Raw genomic sequence first — 23,702 nt, forward strand, 5'->3', positions numbered from 1 at the left:
TTATGGGGATTTTCACCCATATTTATAATTTTCCCTTTTCATTATTAGGTAGTTGGCTTTGCTAATTATGAAAAAATTGAAAGGTTGTCTAAATTTTTTATTTGTGGAAGGAGAATAATCTTGTTGTTTTTTTTCTAATTTTTTGGGTTACAAACCCACATTCATAGAATGTCATCGCACCATATTTTTGCGTTTGTTTGGTTTTTATCAAAAGGTGCAGTTGTTCCACTATTATTGCACATTTGTCTTTCGTCTTCGATTTTAAGATCGTCAGTGCTCTTTAATTGAAAATACTTGGATGCCTATTGAACTATATTCATTTTTGTGACTACCTAATGTTTAATCATAATTTGTCATTTTATAAAGTTTTTTTTCCTTCTTCTGTGTGATTGGATGTGATTAGGGTGGGTTGTAAAAATGTCCATCCAATAAGCACCCAAGTATTGCTCTCTTTAGTTTGTAATCTTGAAGTGGCCTCGTAAAAAAATGAAACATTGACGTTGACATGCCATCGATAGTGAATTTGTATTTTGGGAAAGAGATCACTTGGAAAACAATTAGAATAACAAATTAGTGTGGCATGTCACAGACACTCCAAAATTTAAGTTAGTTTTCAGTACTAGGGTTAGAGCAAGCAATTTAAGGGAAAATATGAATGTACAGCCCAGGCCCAAGATTCAGAATTTGGATTCAACATCTTATGGCCCCAACATTCCTTTGCATCCCCTGCGACTTGGCAACATCATTTAGTTTGTCTTGATGCTTCTAAGAGCAAAAGTTGTCCCCACAAACCAACACGGGTTCTTTCAGTATGTTTTGTCCTCACTCACGTGATCCTAGGAAATCCTAAGAGATCACCTAACATAGGATTGCTCTAAGCTAAGTACGTTTAATTTTGGAGTTCTTATGATTGAGCATTGAAAATGAAGGTGCACCTTGTTGGTATATATAGTAACTTCCAATTCTTTTAAGCCTTTCTTAATATACTTTTAATTTAGTATTGTCATGTTCTTAGTGGGGCTAAACATGAGTTTTCTTTCATTCTTTTAGGAAAATGATTCGAATTTCCTTTATCCTGTTTAGGAATAGGACTCTCGACGCCAGATAGTGGCATACTAAGAATAGGCTCCAAAGATGGGTTAAGTTGGCCTTGGCCTTCGAAGTCAAGTGGGTCTATTAAGTGACCTAATTATATTGTTTCTATTGTTTCTCTTCTTATTTCTTTGGCATCCATCCGAAGAAAAGAGGTGAGTTGGCCTCGACCTCGACCTTCAAGGTCAAGGTAGGTTAATTGGATTGACCGACCCAATTGATTTGCCCTCTCGTCTTTAGCATTTGTCAAAAATGAGGGGTGAGTTGGCCTCAACCTCAATTTTCAGGACGAGCCAATAACACGACATCTCTTCTAGGCTTGTTTCCTGCCTGTCTCGAGTCTATTTGGGATGAGGTAACTTTCTCAATTTTACTCACATATTTGACTTCCTCAGGTTTTATCTGAAGTCCAAAAGTACCCATAATGTTGTCAACTTGATAACTACCGTGTTACAAAAGCTTTTGCTGTCAAACCGTTTTAACATTCTATGGCAACAATATAAATTAAAGAAAAAATAATAGAAAATATCTTTAAACTTTAAAGTGTTGCAATAATACTCTAGCTTTCAATTAGAGTTAAATAATATTTTTACTGTTAGTATATGGACGAAAATTTCATCTATACCATTAAACCTTGTACCTATTTTTCACTTATTTGATAAGTGGAAAGCACATAACCAAAATCGTATTTAATCAATATTTCCAAGTAACCGTCCAAAAAGAAAGAGGAAGTTTGTAGCCAAATCTCAACCTCTGCGTCTCTATCTACAATATGACTTGCCTCCCAACCAAACAATGGTTTTAGAAATTTGTGGTACCAAAACTTAGAATTTTAATATGCTTCAAAGGCAGAAACAGTTCCACGTAGTCACAAAAATTTTCCAAAATGAAGCCATAGTTTCCCTTCAGAGAATCCCTTTAGAATAAACCTCAATGTTAACATAATCCCACTCGGCTTCTGTGTCCATCACACCATTGTCTTTTCTTCCTTTTTCCTCTTTTTTCTCTCCACAGATTCTTGGCCTCTATTTCAACTCACACTTCTCAATATTTTGCCACCCATAATTCTTCTCTATTGGTTTCTTCTTCCTCCCTTCCAATGTCCATCTTAGCTCAAAACAAGTTCCTTCTGAGCTCCCGATCCCATGTTAACCCATGCAGCACTCCGATTCCGCGCAGAGTTTTCTACTGCATAGCCAACTCTACGGTCAATGTTGCTGCTGGTGCTACGACCACCAATCCGAAGCATGCCGATGGCCAATTACTCATTGAACGTGAGGTTATATCTCCTACTCCACTTACATTGGTCAATTCCTCCACCTATTATTCTGTTCTTAATGACCCGAGTTTACGATCAACCTGGAGTCATCGTGCGTGGGTAGCCAGTGGGTGCACCACGGTGCTCGTCTCTTTGGCAAAATCAATAGTAGGCGCAGCCAGTTCACATATCTGGCTTGAGCCTGCTTTAGCAGCATTGGTAGGCTACATTTTAGCTGACCTTGGATCTGGAGTTTATCATTGGGGCATCGATAACTATGGCAACGTGTCAACTCCAATTTTCGGCACCCAAATAGAAGCATTCCAAGGTCATCACAAGTGGCCATGGACAATCACGAAGCGTCAGTTTGCCAACAATATGTACGCCTTGGCACGAGCTGTGACCTTCGCCGTACTTCCTGTAAGCCTTGCATTTGATGATCCCATTCTACATGGTTTCGTTGGTGTGTGCTCAGGTTGCATAATGTTTAGCCAACAGTTTCATGCATGGGCTCATGGTAAAAAGAGTGAACTACCACCACTGGTGGTGGCAATGCAAGATGCTGGCCTGCTTGTGTCACGAAGGCAGCATTCTGCACATCATCGTCCACCATATAACAACAACTATTGCATAGTAAGTGGAATTTGGAATAAGATTTTGGATGAAACAAAGGTTTTCGAGGCATTGGAGATGATCTTGTTCTTCAAACTTGGGGTGAGACCAAGATCTTGGACTGAGCCTAATTCTGCATGGACTGAAGAGACTGAGATTATAGAACAAACTACAGCCCATTAACCACATTCTTCTTTCATTCATATTATGCTTTTCCTTGTAGAATGGAAGGAAACAAAATTGTTCATTTGAAATATCTTCAAACGTAAACTATATATGATGTTTTGTTATTTGCAGACGTGTTTTTTCCTTTACGCATTGTTCATCAAGGTTCAACTAAAATAAATAAATAGAACAAAGGGGAAATGACAAACAATAGCATTGATACAAAAAGCATAGGATACATGCTTTGTGATTCTATCGTACCATAAACTACATAGTACTTGTTCTTTAAAATTATCATGTTAGGCATCAGTAGGGAGAGAAGATGAGATAGGAGAAACACAAGGAAACCAATAGCGACGTCTACCATCACGGTGGCCATCATCAATCATCGAAAGACCTTCCTGTAAAAGTGCAGAATTTTTTTACAAACGTGGTGTCTAACTATGCTAGATGGTAGAAAAGAAATGTTAGCTAAAACTTACATCCAGTAGAGTATCGAGGGCATCAACTGCACGACCAGATGTCCAAGAAAGTCGTCTCTCTACCTCATCAACAGTTACATAGCCTTGGGCCTGAGAGAACAATTTGTGTATGACTATTAGTCTCTTTGTGGCCAAAAACTAAAAGCAAAAGATTGCAGAAAGGGCTGAATGAGAATGTAACCTGAGCAAGCTCAAGAATTTCATTGTGATCTTTGTTCAACTCGGTTGGAACAGACCGAACAAGTTTTTTCTTGCCAACAGTAATTACTTCAAAACCACTTCCCAATATCTGGAGTAAATTATCTGGATTTTAGTGTAAGATAAACTCCAGAATGGCACTTCGTAAATCAAGAAGATTTATAGTATAGTACATTTGAAATAAAATATTTTACATTAAGAAACAACAAAAACTAATTAAAGTGCCAGGGAAAACATTAGTCAAGCATGTAAATATTTGTATGATTAGAAGCACATGAACCATTCGGTTACGATCCTCCCCAGCAACATACCATAAAGTGAGATTTTAGTTGGAATCAACCTTCCCTAGAGGAGAAACGTTTCCTGCCAGTATAACGATTTTCATCTAGCAGTCATCCCAACTGTGGAGAAAGCTTTATCCCCAAAGAGAAAAGTATTTATGCCAACATTGATTTCGATGCATTGGATTTATTCATACGTTAATGAATACTTCAAGAAATAGTATGGATAACCACAGAACTCATGTCTATTGAAGTAAATGACTAATGGGTACATGTAAATATCAAGATTATCAATTTTAAAGAACTATGAAAAATAATTAGAGTATCATGATAAATATATAGAAATAAATAAATAATATAAATAAAAATTGATTTACGTGTAAATGACTTATAATGTTATATATTAACATTAAGGGGTTGTTTGGGCCCCCAACTTAAAGTTGGTGGAGTTTAAGTTGGTGGAGTGGGCTATTACTCCAAATAAAATAGCGGTGTTTACAACTAATTAAAACCTACAATTAACTACAATAAAACTATTTGAAATCCCTCTTTGTTACAATGTTTACTATTTCCTACTCATCCTCTCTCATAGGTCAACCTACCTGATTCTACAACATTTGACTGTCAAAGAAACTTGTATCGTAGGATATTAAATCTAAGGAAGGTAGCTACCATGGATTGAACTCATTTCCTCTAAAGCCCAATATTATACCATGACCTTTACTGACTACTAGGTCAACCCATGGTGGTTTTGGATATTAAAAATTATAATTTTTAGAGGGGCAGTGGCAACCTGTTAGCATATTTACTCCATTGACTGCAGGAGTCACAGATAGCTTACGCTCCTCACTTGGATTAATTTCATAGGATATCCAAATGATCCTATGACATCTGACATCTGACATAAGAAAATTTGCACAATAGTTAATATCTTGAGTACCTACAAACTATTGTTTCAACTCACGACTTCAAGCACATTTGGGTCGTATAGTTCATTCCTTCGACCTCTTGGCTCACTCAGGGTGGTTGACATATTCCGGTTAATGGAAATCAAATTGAAAGACTGTTGAAGTAATATCCAATTTAGCTAATACTGAAACCAGAACAATAAAGATACCCTTTCTTTTAAAATTTTAATTTCAACCCATAGCAAATATAACAAGGTCACACTTTTAATATAGATCTATCCGTTATCTCAATACCTTCAGTTTACTTATAGCTCGCAGGCAGTCATCCTCAGAAACAGCTTCACGATCACTTTTTCGTCTCTGCCGAAGCAAAGTACACAGCTCTTGTAAACTGATCAAACCTCCATTGTGGGGTCTTGTAGACAAGCAAATGTCAACAATTTGCACTCCTGTCTAGCAAAATAGTTCAGTTACATTCAGCAAACACATCCGGCATACAAATCCAGCAACAAGATTGAGATAAACAAGAATGATGACTTATGCTTCAACCATAGGAATAATTTATTCTTGTCAACTGTCAACATCTTTAATCAATAAGCAAATGAAACACTTTCGGAATTTCACATGAGAAGCTTAAAATCCATTACTGGGTTGAAATATCACTTGGTTAATTTCATAATTCCTAGAGTGAGGGAAATTCGCCTTCCAAGTTCCAAGTCAGACTAAGAATAAAGAATCTACCATATACAGAAAAAGAATAAGAAAGAAACTACTATGATATTTCCCTCGGTTTGCCAAACTCAACAAGAAATTCAAATGAAAATTCCTAGTCCAAGGCAAAGAGGACATGCACAACGTGTCAACACAGACACGGCGATGTACAGGCATATGGAATGCTATAAGGATTTCACATGCGCTCAAACTCCAGCAAAATTTTCCTTTAAGCAAAAGGAATATCTTCTGCAGTTCGAGAAGGAACAAAGGACAAACTGCAAAGAATATAAGATGGATACAACTTATGAGAACATGCCTAACAAGAGAGCGAGGGACACAACAACCCCTCTTGACATGATAAACCACAAAATTTTCTTGTACTTTAATCTGATAAGAAAAAAATCCATACCTACCAATCTCGTAATAGAAATCACCAATGCCTAATAGCTCTGCCCAAAACCCCTTGTTTGAGGCCAAGGGATCTACACCAACTTTAGCACACATTTCATGGAACTGGGATCTGAAAGCCGGGTTCTTACCGATATCTTTCTGCACAAGTCAAATTATTGACTCGAAGTTATTAAAATGGCAAATTAATTGATACTACTATGACAAAGCCAAAAAGGAGAAAACCGTGAAACTAGACAATAAGAAATCCAGCAAGCAATCACTATCTTTTGGGACAGGAATAATTTGGAAGCAAGAACAAGCCGTCAATACCAAGTCCAAAGGAAGCATTTATTCAAGTAGAAACATAGAGCAACAGTCTAAAATTGTAACTACTTTTAATTTTTATATGGAAAAATGTCTAATTAAACTAAGTAGATCTCAGTTCAGATAATCAAGCAGATAACTTCATTCATCAAATATTTGATAGCAAAACACTGAAGGGGTCTTGTAGTACGATTATAGACCTTGTGTTTGCGAGCGAAATCCTCTAACTGAGATCGAAAGGTGGAGAGCTGCTCCTTCATCATATCGGTTCTGAGCTTCGCTACATTTTCACCCAGCTGGCGGTATTGGTCCTGCAAATATTATCATCACTGATTAATCAATGGAAAATACAATCTCAAAAGATGAAATAACTTCAAAATTAGTGGAGATGAACAATAAACCCCATGGAAATCCGAATGACAATGCAACTAAATTGATAAAATTCAAGAATTTTGGATGAAATGAAATAGATTGAGCAGAAAAGAACCCTCGCCGCCGCGGCTGTCTGTAAGCCTCCAATGCCAGGTCTCCTCCTCATTTTCACTCCGATTTCTGTTTGTTGCTCCGATCGGATGCCTTGATGTTATAGAACTCAAGCGGGATCTTCAACGAAGTTGAGAACCAAAAATTATCGATTTTATTTTGGGGACGAGGAAAATATCGGAGAAAATCCATTTTATATACGAATATAGTCAGAAGTTTAAAATGTGGAGGTAAACGGAATGGAAAAAGGTGATCAATGTTTCTAAAAAATAAAAAACTCTTAAAAAACTGATATTTAAGATTAAAATATTGAATTCGGCATAAAATGGGACTAGAAGCCATAGATCAAGAAAATAACAAGATTTGAGCAAAGATAGCACTCTAGGACTAAAACGAGCCTAAGGGAGAGGGTGGTTGGGCCTTGGCCACCATTGTGCTTGACCTTGGCCTCACCAAAGTTGAACCTAACAAAAATGGTTAATGAAGAACGTCATCCTAGGACTAAAATAGAACTAGGGGAGGTGTTCGATCTTGGTCTTGGTTGAAGCTGAGTCTAGCAAAATGGCCAATGAGATATGCCCCTTGTATGTCTGACCTGAGGAGATAAAGGGTTATCCCAATGTAACTGCGAAACTCTATGGATGGTAACCTAAATATCTACTCTTATAAATACATCATTATAGTTTCAAAAAAGGTAGGTTAATTTTCACACTCAAAGTCGAAAGCTTCCACGCTTTTTGATTTAAGCCTCATTTTTTTAAAATTATTATTAGGGTTTTATTTTCTTTTTCTAAGTCGAGAGATTTGACTATAAATAGTGGATAATCTTCCCCTTATTTCTACCCAAAATGTGAAAATGAGGCTCCCCACATTTTTTTTCCTCCAACTATTCTCCCTATTTCACCTTTTTTCCCTACTAACCACAAATTCTCGCCCCACTTGTTATCCCAATTTCTACATATTTTCTCATTTCCTAACAATGGTATTTTATTTTATTTTTTTTCTTTCTTTCTTTGTGTAGGTTTAATTGACATTCTCTTGTGGCTGTTGTTGGGTGAAATTTTATTTTTTCAAAAAAAGAAAAAAAAGAACCAACCTTTGGTTGGAGAATCCCACATTAGAAAAGTTTGAAAAGGAAGTCTTCTTTTTGTACTCCAACATTGGGCTATGGGTTGGGCTCCAAGGGGTACCCATATTTTGGAGGGAGTAAGGGGATAAACCAATATGGGTTCGATGGACGTCCCACGCGCGTGTCGCTGCTGTCGTCCGTTCGATTGTGGTGAGTGTGTATGATTATTTTTCTTTAATAAAGACATTATTATTTTTTGTTATTTATTTCATTATTTTTATTTTCTTTTTAAAAAAGAAAAAAATTCCCAGTTGGCCGCGTCTTCCCAGTCTTCCCCGCGCGCATCTTCCGTCCGCATCTTCTGGCTCACTTTCCGTCTACATCTTCCGGCCCGACTTTCACGCACACGTTCAGAGGCTGACCGTGCTTCTCTCTCGCGACAGTTTAGCTCTAAAGGCCTATAAAAGACACGTTCTTCAGCCAGTTTCAAATACACAACATTTTTTCTTACACTAACTTCCATTCCCATCACTTTTCTCTGCTTATTTCTTTCCATGCTTTCGTTTTCTGAGCATCAGTCAGAAGAGTGTGTGCTCTGGTCGGAAACAGTGCATTTCCGACCGGGTTTTCTTTTTGGATTGTTTTATCCTAGGACGACGTGGCAGTATTCCTAACCTGCTTGCACACTTGAGCAGAGCTGCGGAATGTCTTAAAGAGAGCAAGCTCCATGACTCAGCCAATAACGAGCTTTTGTTTTGCAGGTTTCGCTCTTTGTTTGATCATCGTTTCCTGACCGTTTGCGGCTATCCTGTTCTTCATCTGAGGGTCTTCCCATTTACAACAAATTTTAAGACATTTCTCTGCCATATCACTAATGGCCCTCACTAGCAACAATGACATTATGATTTCGACCTCAATCGTCCATTCCGATTTGAAGGAGCGAAGTTCAAACGGTGGAAGCAAAAGATGTTGTTCTTTCTTATCGTCAAGAAAGTTGCCAAACAATGTACCAGAGATAAGCCGATCGTTCCATTAGAAGAACCAACTGAACAACAGATAAAAGAAGCTGTTGACTGGGAGGAGAAAAAAATTTTCTATGTAAGAACTTTATATTAAATAGTTTGACTGATGATATGTAGTACTACTACAAAACAATGAAGACAACGGGGAGGTCTGGGATGCCCTGCGAAAGAAGTACGACCCAAAGGAGGTCGAGTCAAAGAAATATATTGTTAGCCATTATCTCAAGTTCCAGATGACGGATAACAAATTTGTGGAGGCCTAGTCCATGAACTACAGAAGATAACCCATGAAATAATTACTGAAGTATGCCTTTAGACGAAACATTCCAAGTTACTGTGTTATTATGGATAAACACCCCCCTTGTGGAAGGATTTTAAGAAACACTTTGAGGCATAAGACCAAGGAGTTTTCCTTAGAGAGTCTTATCACCTGGCTAAGGATTGAGGAGGAAGCCCAGAAGTAGGACAGAGGGAGGAGTGGAACGCCGTACCTGGGAGACCTGCCTCTGTTGCGGTAAAATCTGACCAAAAATCAAAAGAAGACAAAGAAGAAAGGTCCGAAACCGTGGCTCCAGCAACCAGAACAAAAAAAAAAAAAAAAAAAAAAAAAAACAGAAAACCCCCTTAAAGAGAAATGGAACAATTCCTTTGCTTTAATTTTAATAAACCTGTGTTGGGATTGGTGTCCTAATTCTCCCAGAGTCTCATAGTTTGTAAATAGTTTGTACACATTGTTATTAATAAAATAAGAGTTATTTTATTTGTATTTACTCATATCCAATAAACTGAGATCCGTGGTTATTTCATGTAAACTTAAGCATATATATGAGATATACAAGTGGATCATACCTTAAGTAATAAACTTAAAGGTTTGTAGTATAAGGATAAAGGAAGGATACCTTATCCTGGTGACACTACGGATACGACCCACTTTATAGATAGTTATAAGTGTTGTAACGTGCTACAAATGGTCCATTCATATGGAGACATGCGAGCGGTGGTGTCCTATATAAAGGGTTTGTATAAGATCGGACCACAAGATGATTTGTCTCTTTATATAACGCCATTGATAATTGAGACTTACATCTCACTAAAACGACCATAGGTGACATGACCTTAATCCTGAGTGTTTTGGAAACTCTTGCCTATGAGGGCGGTCCTTTGATTAGTATGGGTGAGAGTGGCTAGATTGGGGATTTTTCTGATTGGGGAACTAGGAACTCAGTTACACAAGACGAAATTCACTTCTTTCCTGAAGCAGGGGTAAGTAGATAGATTGCTCCCTTAAGGCCTGATCCCGGGTCTTGAACGTAGTGACCACACCCTCTCTTTGGAAGAGAGGAGTCAATCATAGTAGGATTATGACTTATTGTTCATTAGAGGAAGTAGTGATACTTAAGAAGTTAGATGTAACTATAGGAGCAAAACGATAAATTGGTCTAGTTGTACTTACGAGCGATTTGTGAAGGGTTATCGCGTTGTTGATTGGTTAATATGGACACAGAAATATATCTGTAGTGAGAAGAGTGCAGCTATCGGTCTTCAGTGGGGTGCCCGACAGTTAACAGATGGTGGATCTCGTGACTAAAGAGTTTAGTCAGTTATTCACATACCATTGGAGCTTCAAGCTACAGGTCTATAAGATCCCCTTGGTAGCTCAATGGGTTCAAGTTGAGAATCAGATTTTGGGGTTCGTTTGAAGTGTTCAAATTAACAAGAGGAAATTCAATTATATGTGATATAATTGGTGTGATGTATGAGATACATTACTTGGAGGAATTGATATAAATATGATTTATATCAAGTACCATAAAATAGAAAAAGAACTATGGTTTATATATCTCATGAGATGAAATATTAAAACTATAGGTTATAAATATAATATGATAAGTTGGTTATCATATTTATTTATAATATATTAATTATATGATAATTAATTCTCTTTCTCTAATAACCGATTGAGTGGGATGTTATTGGAAGTTTTATGGTAACCGTGAGATAAAATGAACATTGTTCATAAATTTATCAAGTTGCTTCATTCGGAAAGTACTCATGGAGACAAGCTATCAAGTGAAAGAGTTTCACTAAGCGATAGCGTTGACAGAGACTAAACGATCGTGTAGAGTTGACTATGCGATAATCACTCAGCTGATCGTAGCTACACGATCGAGTAGCAAAGTCTATATGATAGACTTCAGTTTACTAAACGATCGAGCACATCATCTATGCGATAGACCAGATTCTTATCTCCTACTTGCTCGATCGTCTACTCGATCGTAAACCTCATCTCTTCTTCAAGCCAAGAGCATACAGAGCCTACAACTCCTGGATTCTCATACTGAGAATACCAAGGTAACACTTGTGGTAGTGTCTTTACTCAGTTCGTGAATCGAGTTGGACTTGTTTGGGTTCGAGGAGCTGTTCGTTGTTTGTGCTGTTGGTGTTTCTGTTTGTTGCGTTCGAGAGTTTCTGTGGATGCTTTGAACTTTTCGAAGGATACTTGAAGAATGGTTCTTCAAAGGTATGCATACTCTATCCCTTGATTCTATGATAGCATGCTATAATTTCTATTTATGCATGACCTGTTAGTTTCCATTGTATGACTGTAATTGTTTGTGTTCAATCTGAATAGAATTTGAAACGATCCCTTCCGCTGCTCATGGAGATCCTTGTGTTTGATTTCCTTCAATTGGTATCGGAGCTAGGTTGTTCTGATATTCCAAATACCATTTCTATATTAAACTTATTTTACAGTTGTGGTGGATTTTAAGTTTTCTGCATTGTGTTTAAGAGTTAAATGTGTTTGTGGATGTGTTGATGAATGTTTACGGGATGATTACCTCGGTTTAAAGCTTTCTTTAAGATTACAAAGTGTTAATTTGTAAGGCCTCCTGCATTTTTGGGCATAATTAATAAGCAATAGAGTCTGTATTCAAAGTGTTTGAAGTTGTTTGAGTCGTCCATGATGAAGTTTTGAAGCATGGAAATGCAGTTCTCATCGAGGAAGAAGACCAAAGGTTGGTCGTATCGTGTAGCCTAAGGTAAACGATCATTGAGATTTGGCTAAACGATTGTGTAGAAAAGTTCTGCACGATCGTGTAGTATTTACTAAATGATCGTTTAGCTATGCTAAACGATGGGGTAAAGAGTTTACTCTATTGCGTAGCATTGGTTGCTCGATCGTGTGGACGCTGGAGGTAAACAATCGCATAGAGTATTTGACACTCATCGTTGAATAAAAGGCGCGTGCAATAAACGATCGTGTAGCTTAGCATGCTTCATCGCATAGTCACTGACTACATGATCACGTGGTATACGATACCTTACGCTTGCTCAGTGATCGTTTAGACGATTATGCTTCACTGCATTTGTCGTTTAGTTTGAATCGTTTAAAACTTGCGTTGGACGCATGCGCGCTGCACAATCGCGTGACCTCATGCTTCATCACATAGTCAAAGGTACACGATCGTTTATGCTCATACAATGTTGCTAAATGATTGATTAAAGAGTTTACTCTATCGTGTAGGCAATCACAAGGATTTGGTACACGATTAAGGAGACGCGTTTCTTCGCCTGGACGGTTCAAGACCCGGTTTGCCTGTTTGAACCGGTTGACTCATTGTTCTTTGTAATAGTTAGCTTTGTTTTGAAAGATTTGAGGCTAATTATCCCGGTTCACTTTTATTTAATGTACATGAGATGTATGTTGTTTATATGCCATAGTGTATGATATATAGTTTTGAAATCCACCTTAGGTTATGCAATTATTCATGCATCATATATTATAAGTGTTATAATATAGTTATTGGCATGATGAAATTACCTGAAAGCATGCGCATGCATCATGAAATATAAGAGTTATATTTATTCATACATCATCTTTATATTATAAGAATTATAGTATAAGGGTGTATTGAAGCTACTTGGTTTGTTGCTTTGTTATATAAGTGTTATATAAAAGTAGCAATCAATGAACAATGCATGAAGCATGACACTTAGGTTTGTTTATAAAAGTTATGAATGTCTTGTATGTGTAGCTTCGCATTATGGATGGTTTTGGTTGTTTTTGGTTATAAGCATTGTAATGAAAATTATAACTAAAATCGATAAGAAAGAGTTGCATGCGAACTTAGGTGAACTCATGTTTTAAAAGGGTTTTAAAATTGGATTGAGATAGACCTAAGTTCGTAGTTCTAATGAGATTATATACCTAAGTTAATCTTTTGAATCGGTTTAATAGGATTAAATTGATTTCCATAAAAGATTAAATTTGTATTAAATCTATTTATAAGGGGCCTTTTATCTAAGGCGGGTTCTGTCTAGGCTAGGGTACTTAAGCTGACGAAACGGAACACCCCTACTTGGGATCCTATCTAGAAAGGTGAATAAGATAGATTTGCTATAAGCATGTGACAGTTGGTCAAAAACTTCATTAAAGAGTTTAATAAATGATGATCAAAAGTTGTTTCAACTTTCCAAAGTAAACGTTACTTTTGGGCAAACCCAAAAAGTCACTTAGTTAAAATCGTTAACTGTGTTTTTTTCTAAGTAAACTAAACACTAGGTTATAAAATACTCAGTGGGAGGAAGAGATATATATGATATGTCAATGATTCCACTCACGTTTCTGCTTGAATGTTCACGCTGTGTGATTCATGCTTGGCCTCATGGTGCCCTGGGAGCATCTGCCTTCGGATGGTGTTTGCATGAGTTAATATCAAGGTGGACAGAGAAAGTATTTATAGTAAGTAGGTGAAGGATATGTGTCAACATGTCCTGCGGTCTCCTTCATTGGTTTGTACCATGAGATCTTCTTGCACTGCCCTGTGACACCCTGGGAGCGTCTCCCATTGGATGGCTTTTGTGTGGTTGCTCTAGGTGAACTCCAAAAATGGATAGGGTTGCTTTAGTTTTTTCCTCAATCGGATTTTTCCCTTAGGATTGGCTGCTTGGGGAGAAACTCTAGGATCTAAAATGAAGGGTCGCACTTACAGGAAATTTTTAAGCAAGTTAATGATTTCTTGACCAAATCAATGATGGCTAGTCGTTATAGGAGCGAGAGTTGTTCTGGTATTAATGACTGGTTAAGAGTGTCTCAATTCAGAGGAGGGATAAATTGACTACCCTTCGATGGCTTTTGTCCTAAACCTTTGAAGCGTCATTGCGAAACTAGATGTCATATGGGGTTCATTTCAATTTTGTTAAACCGTATTGGATGTTGTTTTTCAAAGAGTATTTACTAAAATCTAATGTAGATCAATGTGTTTGTTTTTTTAGAAACATGAATGATTTTCCGTTAGTTGCCTCTAATTTGATCAATTACATACATTGGAAAGAGTCTCTTAAAACATATTTCGTGGTAAATGACCTCGAGTTTATCATGGTTGAGGAGTGTTCTCAAGTCCCGACCTTTGATGCACCGCGAAATGTTCGTAATGCATATGGGGTGTGGATGAAGGCTAACTCGTTAGCTCGACTTCACATTTTGGCTAGCATACTTGATGCATTGGCCAAAGGGGTTGAGAACATGGTTATTGTATGTGAGATCATGGACACGTTGCAAGAATTGTTTGAACGCCAATTCTTACTTTTTGAGCATAAAGGGGTGGATGACAAAGAAACCAATGGTGTCAGTTCCCAAGATAACCTCTGGTCTTTCTTGAATGTCAAGGGAGTAAAAGAGAAAGAAAGTGTTGTTGACTCTAATGAAGTTCATCAATGAGAAATGTTCTCTGAAATGGAACTTGGAGCTTCTTTAGATTATGATATTGATCCCATTACTCTCTAGAAGAGGAAGAATTCTAAAGACAGTAAATTTGATTTATTTGTCTTGGAGACGTGTTTGGTAGAGAATAATGATTCTTCCTGGATTCTTGATTCAGGTGCTACTAACCATGTTAGTTTTTCCTACCAAGAATTTAGTTCCTGAAAAACATTGGAAGGAGGAGAGTTGACTCTTCGAGTCAGTATTGATGGGGTTGTTTCAGTTGTTGCTGTAGGCAGGCTGAAGTTATTTTTGGATAAGAAACGTTATCTGTTATTCTATAATATTTTTGTAGTTCCTCATATCAAGAGGAACTTAATCTCGGTTTCTTGTCTAATTGAACAAGGTTATATCGTCTCCTTTTCTGAGAGTAAAGTGTTTATTTTCAAGAATGTTATGGAGATTGGTTTTGGTTCAATGGAAAATAACTTGTATGTACTAAGGCCGTTAGTCATAAAAGGCTTGCTTAATACTAAAATGTTCAGTACAACGACAACTGCAAAAAGACCAAAGGTTTCTCTTAAGGAAAATGGCCATCTCTGGCATCTAAGGTTAGGTCACATCAACCTCAATAGGATTGAGAAGTTGGTGAAATGTGGGCTTCTAAAGAGTTTAGAAGAAAACTCTTTGCCAGTATGTGAATCACGCCTTGAAGGCAATTAAACGACCTTTTACCGAAAAAGGTAATAGAGCCAAGGAGATCTTGGAGCTTATATGTTCAGACCTCTGTGGTCCGATGAGTGTTAGAGCCTGAGGTGAGTATGAATATTTCATCTCTTTCATAGATGATTATTCAAGATATGAGTATCTATACCTAATGCAACGTAAGTCTGAAGCTCTTGACAAGTTCAAGGAGTATAAGGCTGAAGTTGAAAACTTGTTAGGTAAAAAGATAAAAACACTACGATCTGATCGTGGTGGAGAGTATATAGACCTCGAATTCCAGAATTATAAAACAGAACATGGAATCACGTCTCAACTCTAGGCTCCAGGTACACCTCAGCAGAATGGTGTGTTAGAAATGAGAAACAGAACCTTGTTGGACATGGTTCGGTCTATGATGAGTTACGCTCATTTTGCAAACTCGTTTTGGGGATTTGCAGTGGAGACCGCATGTTACATTTTGAACAAAGTTCACTCGAAAAGTGTTTTTGAAACACCTTTTGAGCTGTGGAGAGACCGTAAAGGTAATTTACACCACTACAGGATTTGGGGATGTCCGGCCCACATGCTTGTGGCTAACCCTAAAAAGTTGGAACTACGTTCGAAAGTTTGCCTCTTTGTAGGCTACCACAAGGAAATGAGGGGTGGATACTTCTTTGATCCGAATGAGAATAAGGTATTTGTATCAACAAACGCTATCTTTAAGGTTGGCAAAAATCCCCGTGGGTACTCGCCCCGATCTGGCAGGGAATCCTCAGTTTGACCGGGGACCCAAAACAGGTCCCAAACTGGGGACGGGGAGCATATCCCCGCCCCGTTCCCCTATTAATAATAATAATAATTAATAATATGAAATAAAATTAAAAAGAATATAAAAAAAAACTAAAATAGTATATATAAGCTACTATTTTTTTAATTTTATTTCATATATATATATATATATTATATAAAGCCATTGTTTTTATTTTTAATTTTTTAATAATATAATCAACTTTTAACTTTTTATTAAATTTTAAAATAAAGAAATGTTAAAATATTTTTTATATTAAATTAAATAAATAAAATAATAATAATACTAACTTGTTACCTAAAAAAGTGTATAATTTCAATAGAAATACAAAAAGTTAATGATTTAAATAAAAAAAAATGAAAAAAAAAACTAATGGGCGGAAAATTTTTCCTTACAGGACCGATCCCCGAACGGGGATTCTCTGACCCCGACCCCGACTCCTCAAAAATGGGAAATGGGTGGGGATGAGGATTAAAATCCTCGCAGGGAACGGGGACGGGGAGTACATCCCCCGCCTCCCCGTTGTCAACCCTAGCTATTTCTTGGAAGAAGACCACATCAGGGATCATAAACCACGGACAAGCTTGTTTTACATTGAGATTTCTAGTGAGGACTACTGAGAATTCAACAAGAGTTGTTGAACAGAACTGATAGATCAACAAGAGTTTTGACATCGGATTGCATCTAATTCAACCAATCTCAAGAGTTGAAGACTGCCTTGACGTAGTAGGAGGGTTACGGACCCATCAGAACGCTACATGGTTTGATTGAAGCCCAAAACATCATGTCTGATGATGAGTCGAGGATCCATTGTCTTATATGCAAACAATGAGGATGTTTGAAAAAGATGAGTGGATTAAAAACCAATGATCAGGAAAATGGAGTCATGTACTTTCAATTATGTCTGGGAACTGTGGATCTGCCTGAATGGGGTAAAACCTATAGGGTGTAAATGGATCTACAAGCGAGAACGAGGTGTAGATGGAAAGGTGCAAATCTTTAAGGCTAGACTCGTGGCAAAGGGTTATATCCAGGTCGAGGGAGTAGACTATGAGGATCAGTATGGCAACCCTAAAGGGGGTGAATAGGGTTTACTCAAACTAAGTAAAAATATTTTACTATGTGAGCCCAATTAAACAAACTAACAATTTTTTGCTAACAAGTAATTTAGTAAATTTATAGAAATAATTTCACTTCAAAATAATCAAGAAGTTAATAATACTACCACCCAATTTGATTCTAATAACAAGATTGATATGAGATATGTAAAGATCAATTCAACAAACTTAAATACATCATTAAACAATTAAGTTAAGGAACAAATATTGCAATTATTTTCATGCAATAAAATATAACAATAAAATATTTTTTCGGGAGCAAGAACGAACCCGATCCTTTCCACGGTTGAGGATCAAACCGTTACAACCACTCTTTTTAGGGAACAAGAGCAATCCTTACAATGAATTTGAAAATGAAGAACAATATGAGAAAAACTCTCTTGAAGAGTAGATTTACAAGTTTTTGTTCACAAAAAAACAATCCTCACAATAGATAAGATATCTCTCTAAAAAATTGGATGAAAAGAAGAAAATTGAAACTTAGAGAGAGAATAACAATGGTGGTTCTAAGTTATGGAGGATTGAAAAATAATGTAGGAATTTTGGAGAAGGAGAGTTTAAATAGAGAGAAAAGTACGTGAAAACCAAATTGAATTGGACCTTTAGATCTCGTTAAAAGTTAAATCAAAGGTTGAGATTAAAAAGTTTAAAAGTAATATAATAATAATAATAATATTATTATTATTATTTAAAAAAAAAATCACCCCACCAATAGTCACCTGCTGCAGGAGGTAAATGTGATTTTTTTTCTTTTTTTAAATTTTACCGTTACCTCACATGTCCACATACACATACAGTAATTTTTTTTTTCAAAAAAAATTCATTTTCATTTTAAATTCTCACCACGTGTCACCTTTTCCATTACTCCATATATCACATTTCAATTGAGTTAATTTGATTAATTTTGCTGCCATGTCGCCACCTTGAATATTTTTTTTATTAAAGCTTGTTTTGGTTATATCTTCTTTGTTTGAATTCCGATTTGAGTGATTCAAATTGCATTGAGATTGTTGTTCCAAGCTCTATGCAATGGACACTTCAAAATACCAAAATTTTTAGTAAATGAAAGTTGATTTTTTATCATCAAAATATTAATTAATTAATTAATTAGAGACTGATGGTAAAAAACCAACACCTTCTTTTTCACAAATAGAATTAATGCTCCCCATGGTGTCACACTAGGCCAAATATAGTCATTGTCCACCAGTTCCTGTAACTGGACCTTCAACTCCTTTAATTCAACAGATGTCATCCTATATGGTGCTTGGGAAATAGGTGTTGTGTCAGGAATTAAATCAACTGTGAACTCCACTTCTCTGTCAGGTGGTATGCCTGGCAATTCCTCAACAAATACATCAATAAGCGCCTGCACCGCTAGAACATCCTCTGGTCCCAGCTTCTTGGCCTGCGAAACAATCACATGGACCTGTAGGTCGTACAATCTTTACTCAACAACTTCCTAGCCTTGACTGCCGAAATTAGGCTAGTAGGAAGAATTCTCCATTTTCTTGTAAATGTTATCTCAACTCTATCTAGGTTTCCTAAATACTACTTCCGTTTTATTACAATCAATAGAGACATGATATTTACTCAGAAAATCCATTCTCAGTATAACATCAAATTATATTAACTCTAAAAGGATTAAGTCAGTCAACATGCTTTGTCCCTCAATCTCTACCTTACATTTCTATAAAACTCCCTTACTACTAATGTCTCACAAATAGAAGTAGAAATAAATAACTCATTAGGCATGACCTTTAGCATTCTATTAATATACAATGCAAACATGCTAGAAACAAATGAATGAGTAACGTCGAGATCAAACAATACATATGCAGGTTAGTTACAAAGGATTACCATACCAGTTACAACAATTGGAGCCTCCTCAGCCTCCTGGTGGGTCATAGCATTAACTCTACCTTACTATCGTGGCCGACTAGCAACTCCCTTATGTTTGGCTCCATTAGTACCCTCTCTACCAGCCTCAACTACTCTAGGCTAATTAACCGTCTAAAAGGTCACCCTTTACTTCGCATATGCCTCCTGAACTAACTGAGGACATTTCTTCTTGAAATGACCGGTTTGACCATAGTGGTAACACACATCTTTCCACTATAACAAGGGCCTAAGTGGTTCTTACCACAATTTGAACATGGGGGTTTCTCGGCAGAACGAGTAACAGACTCACCAGCATGTCCCTACCTGGATCCTCCGGCTGAACTAGCTGGCTGACTAGATCTTCTCTTGTTCTATTTCTGCTAGCTCTTAACTCCACTGCCTCTAGAGGCCGTCTACCCACTAAAACGAGCTTTAAAGTTTTTTTCCCCGACACACTAGGAGTAAATCTCCGTTGTTCCTCTCGATCTCCCTGTACCTGTTCCTCCTCTATCAAACTATTTTCAACTCTCATTGCTACCTCAACTAACTTGGAAAAATCCATCTAGTTAGCTGTGAAGGTTACTGAGGCACGATTTCCTTCCTCAAGTCTTTCTCAAATCTACTGCATCTGTCTTTATCTTCAGCGATAATAGTGAGTGTATACTAAGATAACTCAGTAAGTTTCTGCTCATATTCGACTACCGTCGTTGAACCCTGAACAAGTTTTAGAAACTCACTCCTCTTTGCCTATCTGAATGAGCTAGGATGATATTTATCCTCGAATGCTTTCATGAACTCTCCTCATGTCATTACCTCCGATCTTTTCCTTCTGGAATCTAGAACCTTCCACCATTTCTCTGCCCTTTTCTACAGTAAGAACATAGCCAGCTCAACCTTCCAAGCTTCAGAACAACTCATCACATTAAAACATTTCTCAATCAAATCAAGCCAAACCTCAGCATCTGTCGGGTCTGATGAACCTTCCAACGTCGTGGTACCTAGTGCCTTCAGCCTCTCTATGCCATACTTTTTTTCTGGATCCATCTGTACAGATCTCATACTCGCTTCTAGCCTCAGTGCTATTCTGTCAAAAACTTTATCCTCCATATGAGGATCAACTCTATCTTGAGGGGTACTACATTCTCTCTCAGATGTAATCTCTTGTGTTACTAGGTCCCTGGTTGGGTTATGAGCTTTACCTACCTCAGGTTCTCTAACAGGATCTCAATCCCCTCGTACTACGAAATCTCTGGTAGGGTCACAATCCCCTGTCTGTTGTCTGCTTTCTCAGTCTGCCACTTCTTCTAGGCATCTTTCCTATAATAGTGTACAAATATTAGAGACATTACATCATTTATATGCTCTTAGTCTAATGCTTGAGCCTATCCCCAAAATATTATGCTTTGATACCAATTTGTTGTTGGGTTTTATGCCCTAAAACTCATAGATAGTGAATATAATTAAATGATCGTCATTAATAAATAGTTACTAATGTTTTTCTCAATAAGTGTTATTGATGTTTTATTTAATTTTAACCCTAAAATCCAATAAACTAACATCCTAAGTTGTCTTATGAGTCTTGAGCTGTATGTAGAGACATATAGGGATCAATATTCAAGATACAGCCTAAAGGGTCTATAGTATAAGGGTAAGGTTGGGTACTTTATCCTGGTAATACTACGAATACGACCTAATTTGTATTTGATACAAACATAATGATGTATCGTGTTCATATAGGAGATACGAAAGTGGGAGTATCCTAGGTGATGAGTTTGCACAAGACTGGGCCGCGAAATAGTAATCACTAGATGTAACTCCATTGACTAGTTAAGTTTCTATTTCAATAGGATGACCTAGGCAACTTAGTCTCACTCTTGAGTATATTATGAACTCCTGTTCCTGAGGGGGTATCCTTTGATTTGTATGGGTGAGAGTGGTCAGTTCACCAACTCAATATGCATACCATTTTGGGGATAAGATCAAGTGTGTAGCTAGGAACATAATCATACAAGATGGATTTCACTCATTCTCAACTTCAGGGTAAGTAGATGAGTGTTCCCTTAAGTAGTGTCTCTAGGACTTGAACAAAGGGCCCTACCCTCTCCCTAGCCCGATAGGGGTTTCTGTTTAATGGTTGGACCATAAACAGGTTGTTCATTAGAGAAGCACTGGTAAAATTAAGGATGTAGAGGTAACCAAAGGGTAAAACGGTAATTTGACTCAACTGGTGTTACGAACAATCGTGAAGGACTAACTTTGTTGTTATTGATCTATATCCGTGGACACAGAAACATATATGTAGTGAGAAGAGCGCAGCTGTGAGTCTTTAGTGGTGTGTACCTACAGTTAATGAATATTGATTAATTTGGTTAATGAGTTTAGCTAATTAAGCTCACATCGTTGAAGCTTCTGATCTGTAGGTTCATTAGGTCCTCTTCCTAACTTGTAAAGGGTGTTGAGGTAATTTGTCACTAAATTGAATTTGAAATGTTCAAATTCAAATTTGGGATATTTTTAATGTATGTTGATACATTTTGATATAAAGTTTAATTTTAGACATTATTATTATTTTCGGATATGATTCAAAATTAATAAATGAGAGAACAAAATATTTGAAATGTCACACCCTCTCCCAAATTACCCTTTTTATTCTGGAAGAGGATATGACCGTGGTAGTTACTAGCCCTACTGCCAACACTCACCACCCAAGCCTTCTAATCTAAATACCAACCTATTCATCATATTAGCAATATACGCAAACAGTTAACCTCCCTTAAGGTTCTACAAAGATTACATAAATACATGCATACAGGCAAGACATTACTTTTATAGATCACAGGTGGCCTAAACATTCCTACAGAAGCCATAGTCCCTCTAAAAAACATGTGTACATAAACAGATCATCAACCTAAGTCTTTTAATAAGCCGAGTCTTTCGGTGGCAAGCAGCAGTAGGATCAACCTTGAGGAAACTGACCGCTACCTAAAAAGGGAAAACACAGAAATTCTGTGAGCTAAAAGCCCAGTGAGAGACTATAGAATCGTAAAGCAACAAGCATAACATCACTATAAACATGTAAATATACCAATGATTAAACTCAAGCAATTGCCTCTAAATGTAGCTTTAAACCATTCTCAGACATCATTAAACATTATTATTCCCTAGTTAAGAACGAGCCTAAATGCTCTAGCTCCCAAACATTTATTACTGACCAAGAGACCCATACTTCGGTCTCTCATTCATAACTACCTACGTGCACGTGGCCACACTAAGTACCATCATATTTTAGGTACTTCTGCTCAGATACCTTCTCAAATCTGTCCTTCAATATTGAGCTACTATGATACCTTCTCATATATCCTTTGGTATTAAATTGGCCAGATACCTTCTCAAATGTCATTCAATATCAAATTGACCAGGTACCTTCTCAAATGTACTTTGGTACCAAATTGGTTAGATACCTTCTCAACTTCCTTCGATATCAAATGTGTATTTTGTAACATCAAATTAAGTTCCATTACCACTCATTTACACAAGAACTTGTTCTCTCGTAGCCTTTCTCTAGGAAGCATATATCAAAATAAAAAACATAGCTTTTGTAATGGTTACACGACATACCTTGGTCTGTGTTACACACATACAAGCCGAGAGACATGCATTAAGTTATTCTCCAACCATTTATTGCTTGAGGAAGTATAAATTCATTATTAATGTCACTGTGCTTTACTTGATCATATATGCATGAGTATTGGAAACCTTAAGTTTACTTAGTTACTCACCGTTCGTCAGGCATCTAATGGTTTATACGTTTCCCCTAGCTCTTCTTGGCCTAAAACGATATAATTCCCGATTAAACTACTTAGAATTCCTAGTAAAATACCTCAAATAATTCATTTACTAAAGAAACTTCCATCAACACAGATAACTTTACTGGTGAGATCTCCCTGAGCGAGGTCAGCGAGATCCCCCTGAGCGATGCTAGTGAGATCCTCTAGAGCGATGCTAGCGAGATCCTCTAGAGCGATACCTGCGAGATCCTCTAGAGCGAGATCAAGCTTTTCCTGTCAAATTTTCATCTTAGCGATACTCAACTCAATTCCTAGCGAGATTTCCCCCTAGAGTGAGATCCTTCTTACAAAATCAACGAGATTTCCTTTACAAGCGAGATCCTCATGCCCAAATCTCGCTATAATTCTCCACGATGAACTGCTTGCTTGTTCTTCACAATTCCCTGTTATAACTTCAAAAATTCATAACTCAAAATCCAGAGCTCTTTTCAAGAAATTTCCTTCTACAAACTTGTTTAGATTTGAGTTAACTTTCTTTCCTTAAAATTTCAGCCCAAAATTTCTTATAGTTTGGCTTGGAACTTCCAAACTTCACCTTGGCCCTGCTTAAACCCGAGATTCTACCTTCTCTTGGTTTTCTTCACTCCTTGTTCTTCTCCTCCTGAAATCTTCCTCCAGTAAGACAATTTCACAACCTAGATTC

At 37.1% G+C, this 23,702-nt stretch overlaps 2 protein-coding genes across 2 annotated transcripts; one reads left to right on the forward strand and one right to left on the reverse strand.

Moving 5' to 3' along the window:
• The first annotated feature begins 1,751 nt into the window (after positions 1–1,751).
• LOC120091830 (fatty acid desaturase 4, chloroplastic-like) lies at positions 1,752–3,254 on the forward strand. Its single transcript, XM_039049972.1, has one exon. The coding sequence runs from the start codon at positions 2,192–2,194 to the stop codon at positions 3,143–3,145; it is 954 nt and encodes a 317-aa protein (XP_038905900.1). The 5' UTR covers positions 1,752–2,191; the 3' UTR covers positions 3,146–3,254.
• Positions 3,210–7,122, reverse strand: LOC120091831 (vacuolar protein sorting-associated protein 22 homolog 1). Its single transcript, XM_039049973.1, has 7 exons — positions 6,912–7,122; positions 6,625–6,735; positions 6,124–6,259; positions 5,291–5,445; positions 3,791–3,898; positions 3,610–3,699; positions 3,210–3,528 (listed from the first exon to the last, which is right to left on the reverse strand). The coding sequence occupies exons 1-7, from the start codon at positions 6,960–6,962 to the stop codon at positions 3,427–3,429; spliced, it is 753 nt and encodes a 250-aa protein (XP_038905901.1). The 5' UTR covers positions 6,963–7,122; the 3' UTR covers positions 3,210–3,426.
• Between the last annotated feature and the right edge of the window lie 16,580 nt (positions 7,123–23,702).

Source organism: Benincasa hispida, chromosome 11 (genome assembly GCF_009727055.1).
Source record: "Benincasa hispida cultivar B227 chromosome 11, ASM972705v1, whole genome shotgun sequence".
NCBI classification, from domain to species: domain Eukaryota; kingdom Viridiplantae; phylum Streptophyta; class Magnoliopsida; order Cucurbitales; family Cucurbitaceae; genus Benincasa; species Benincasa hispida.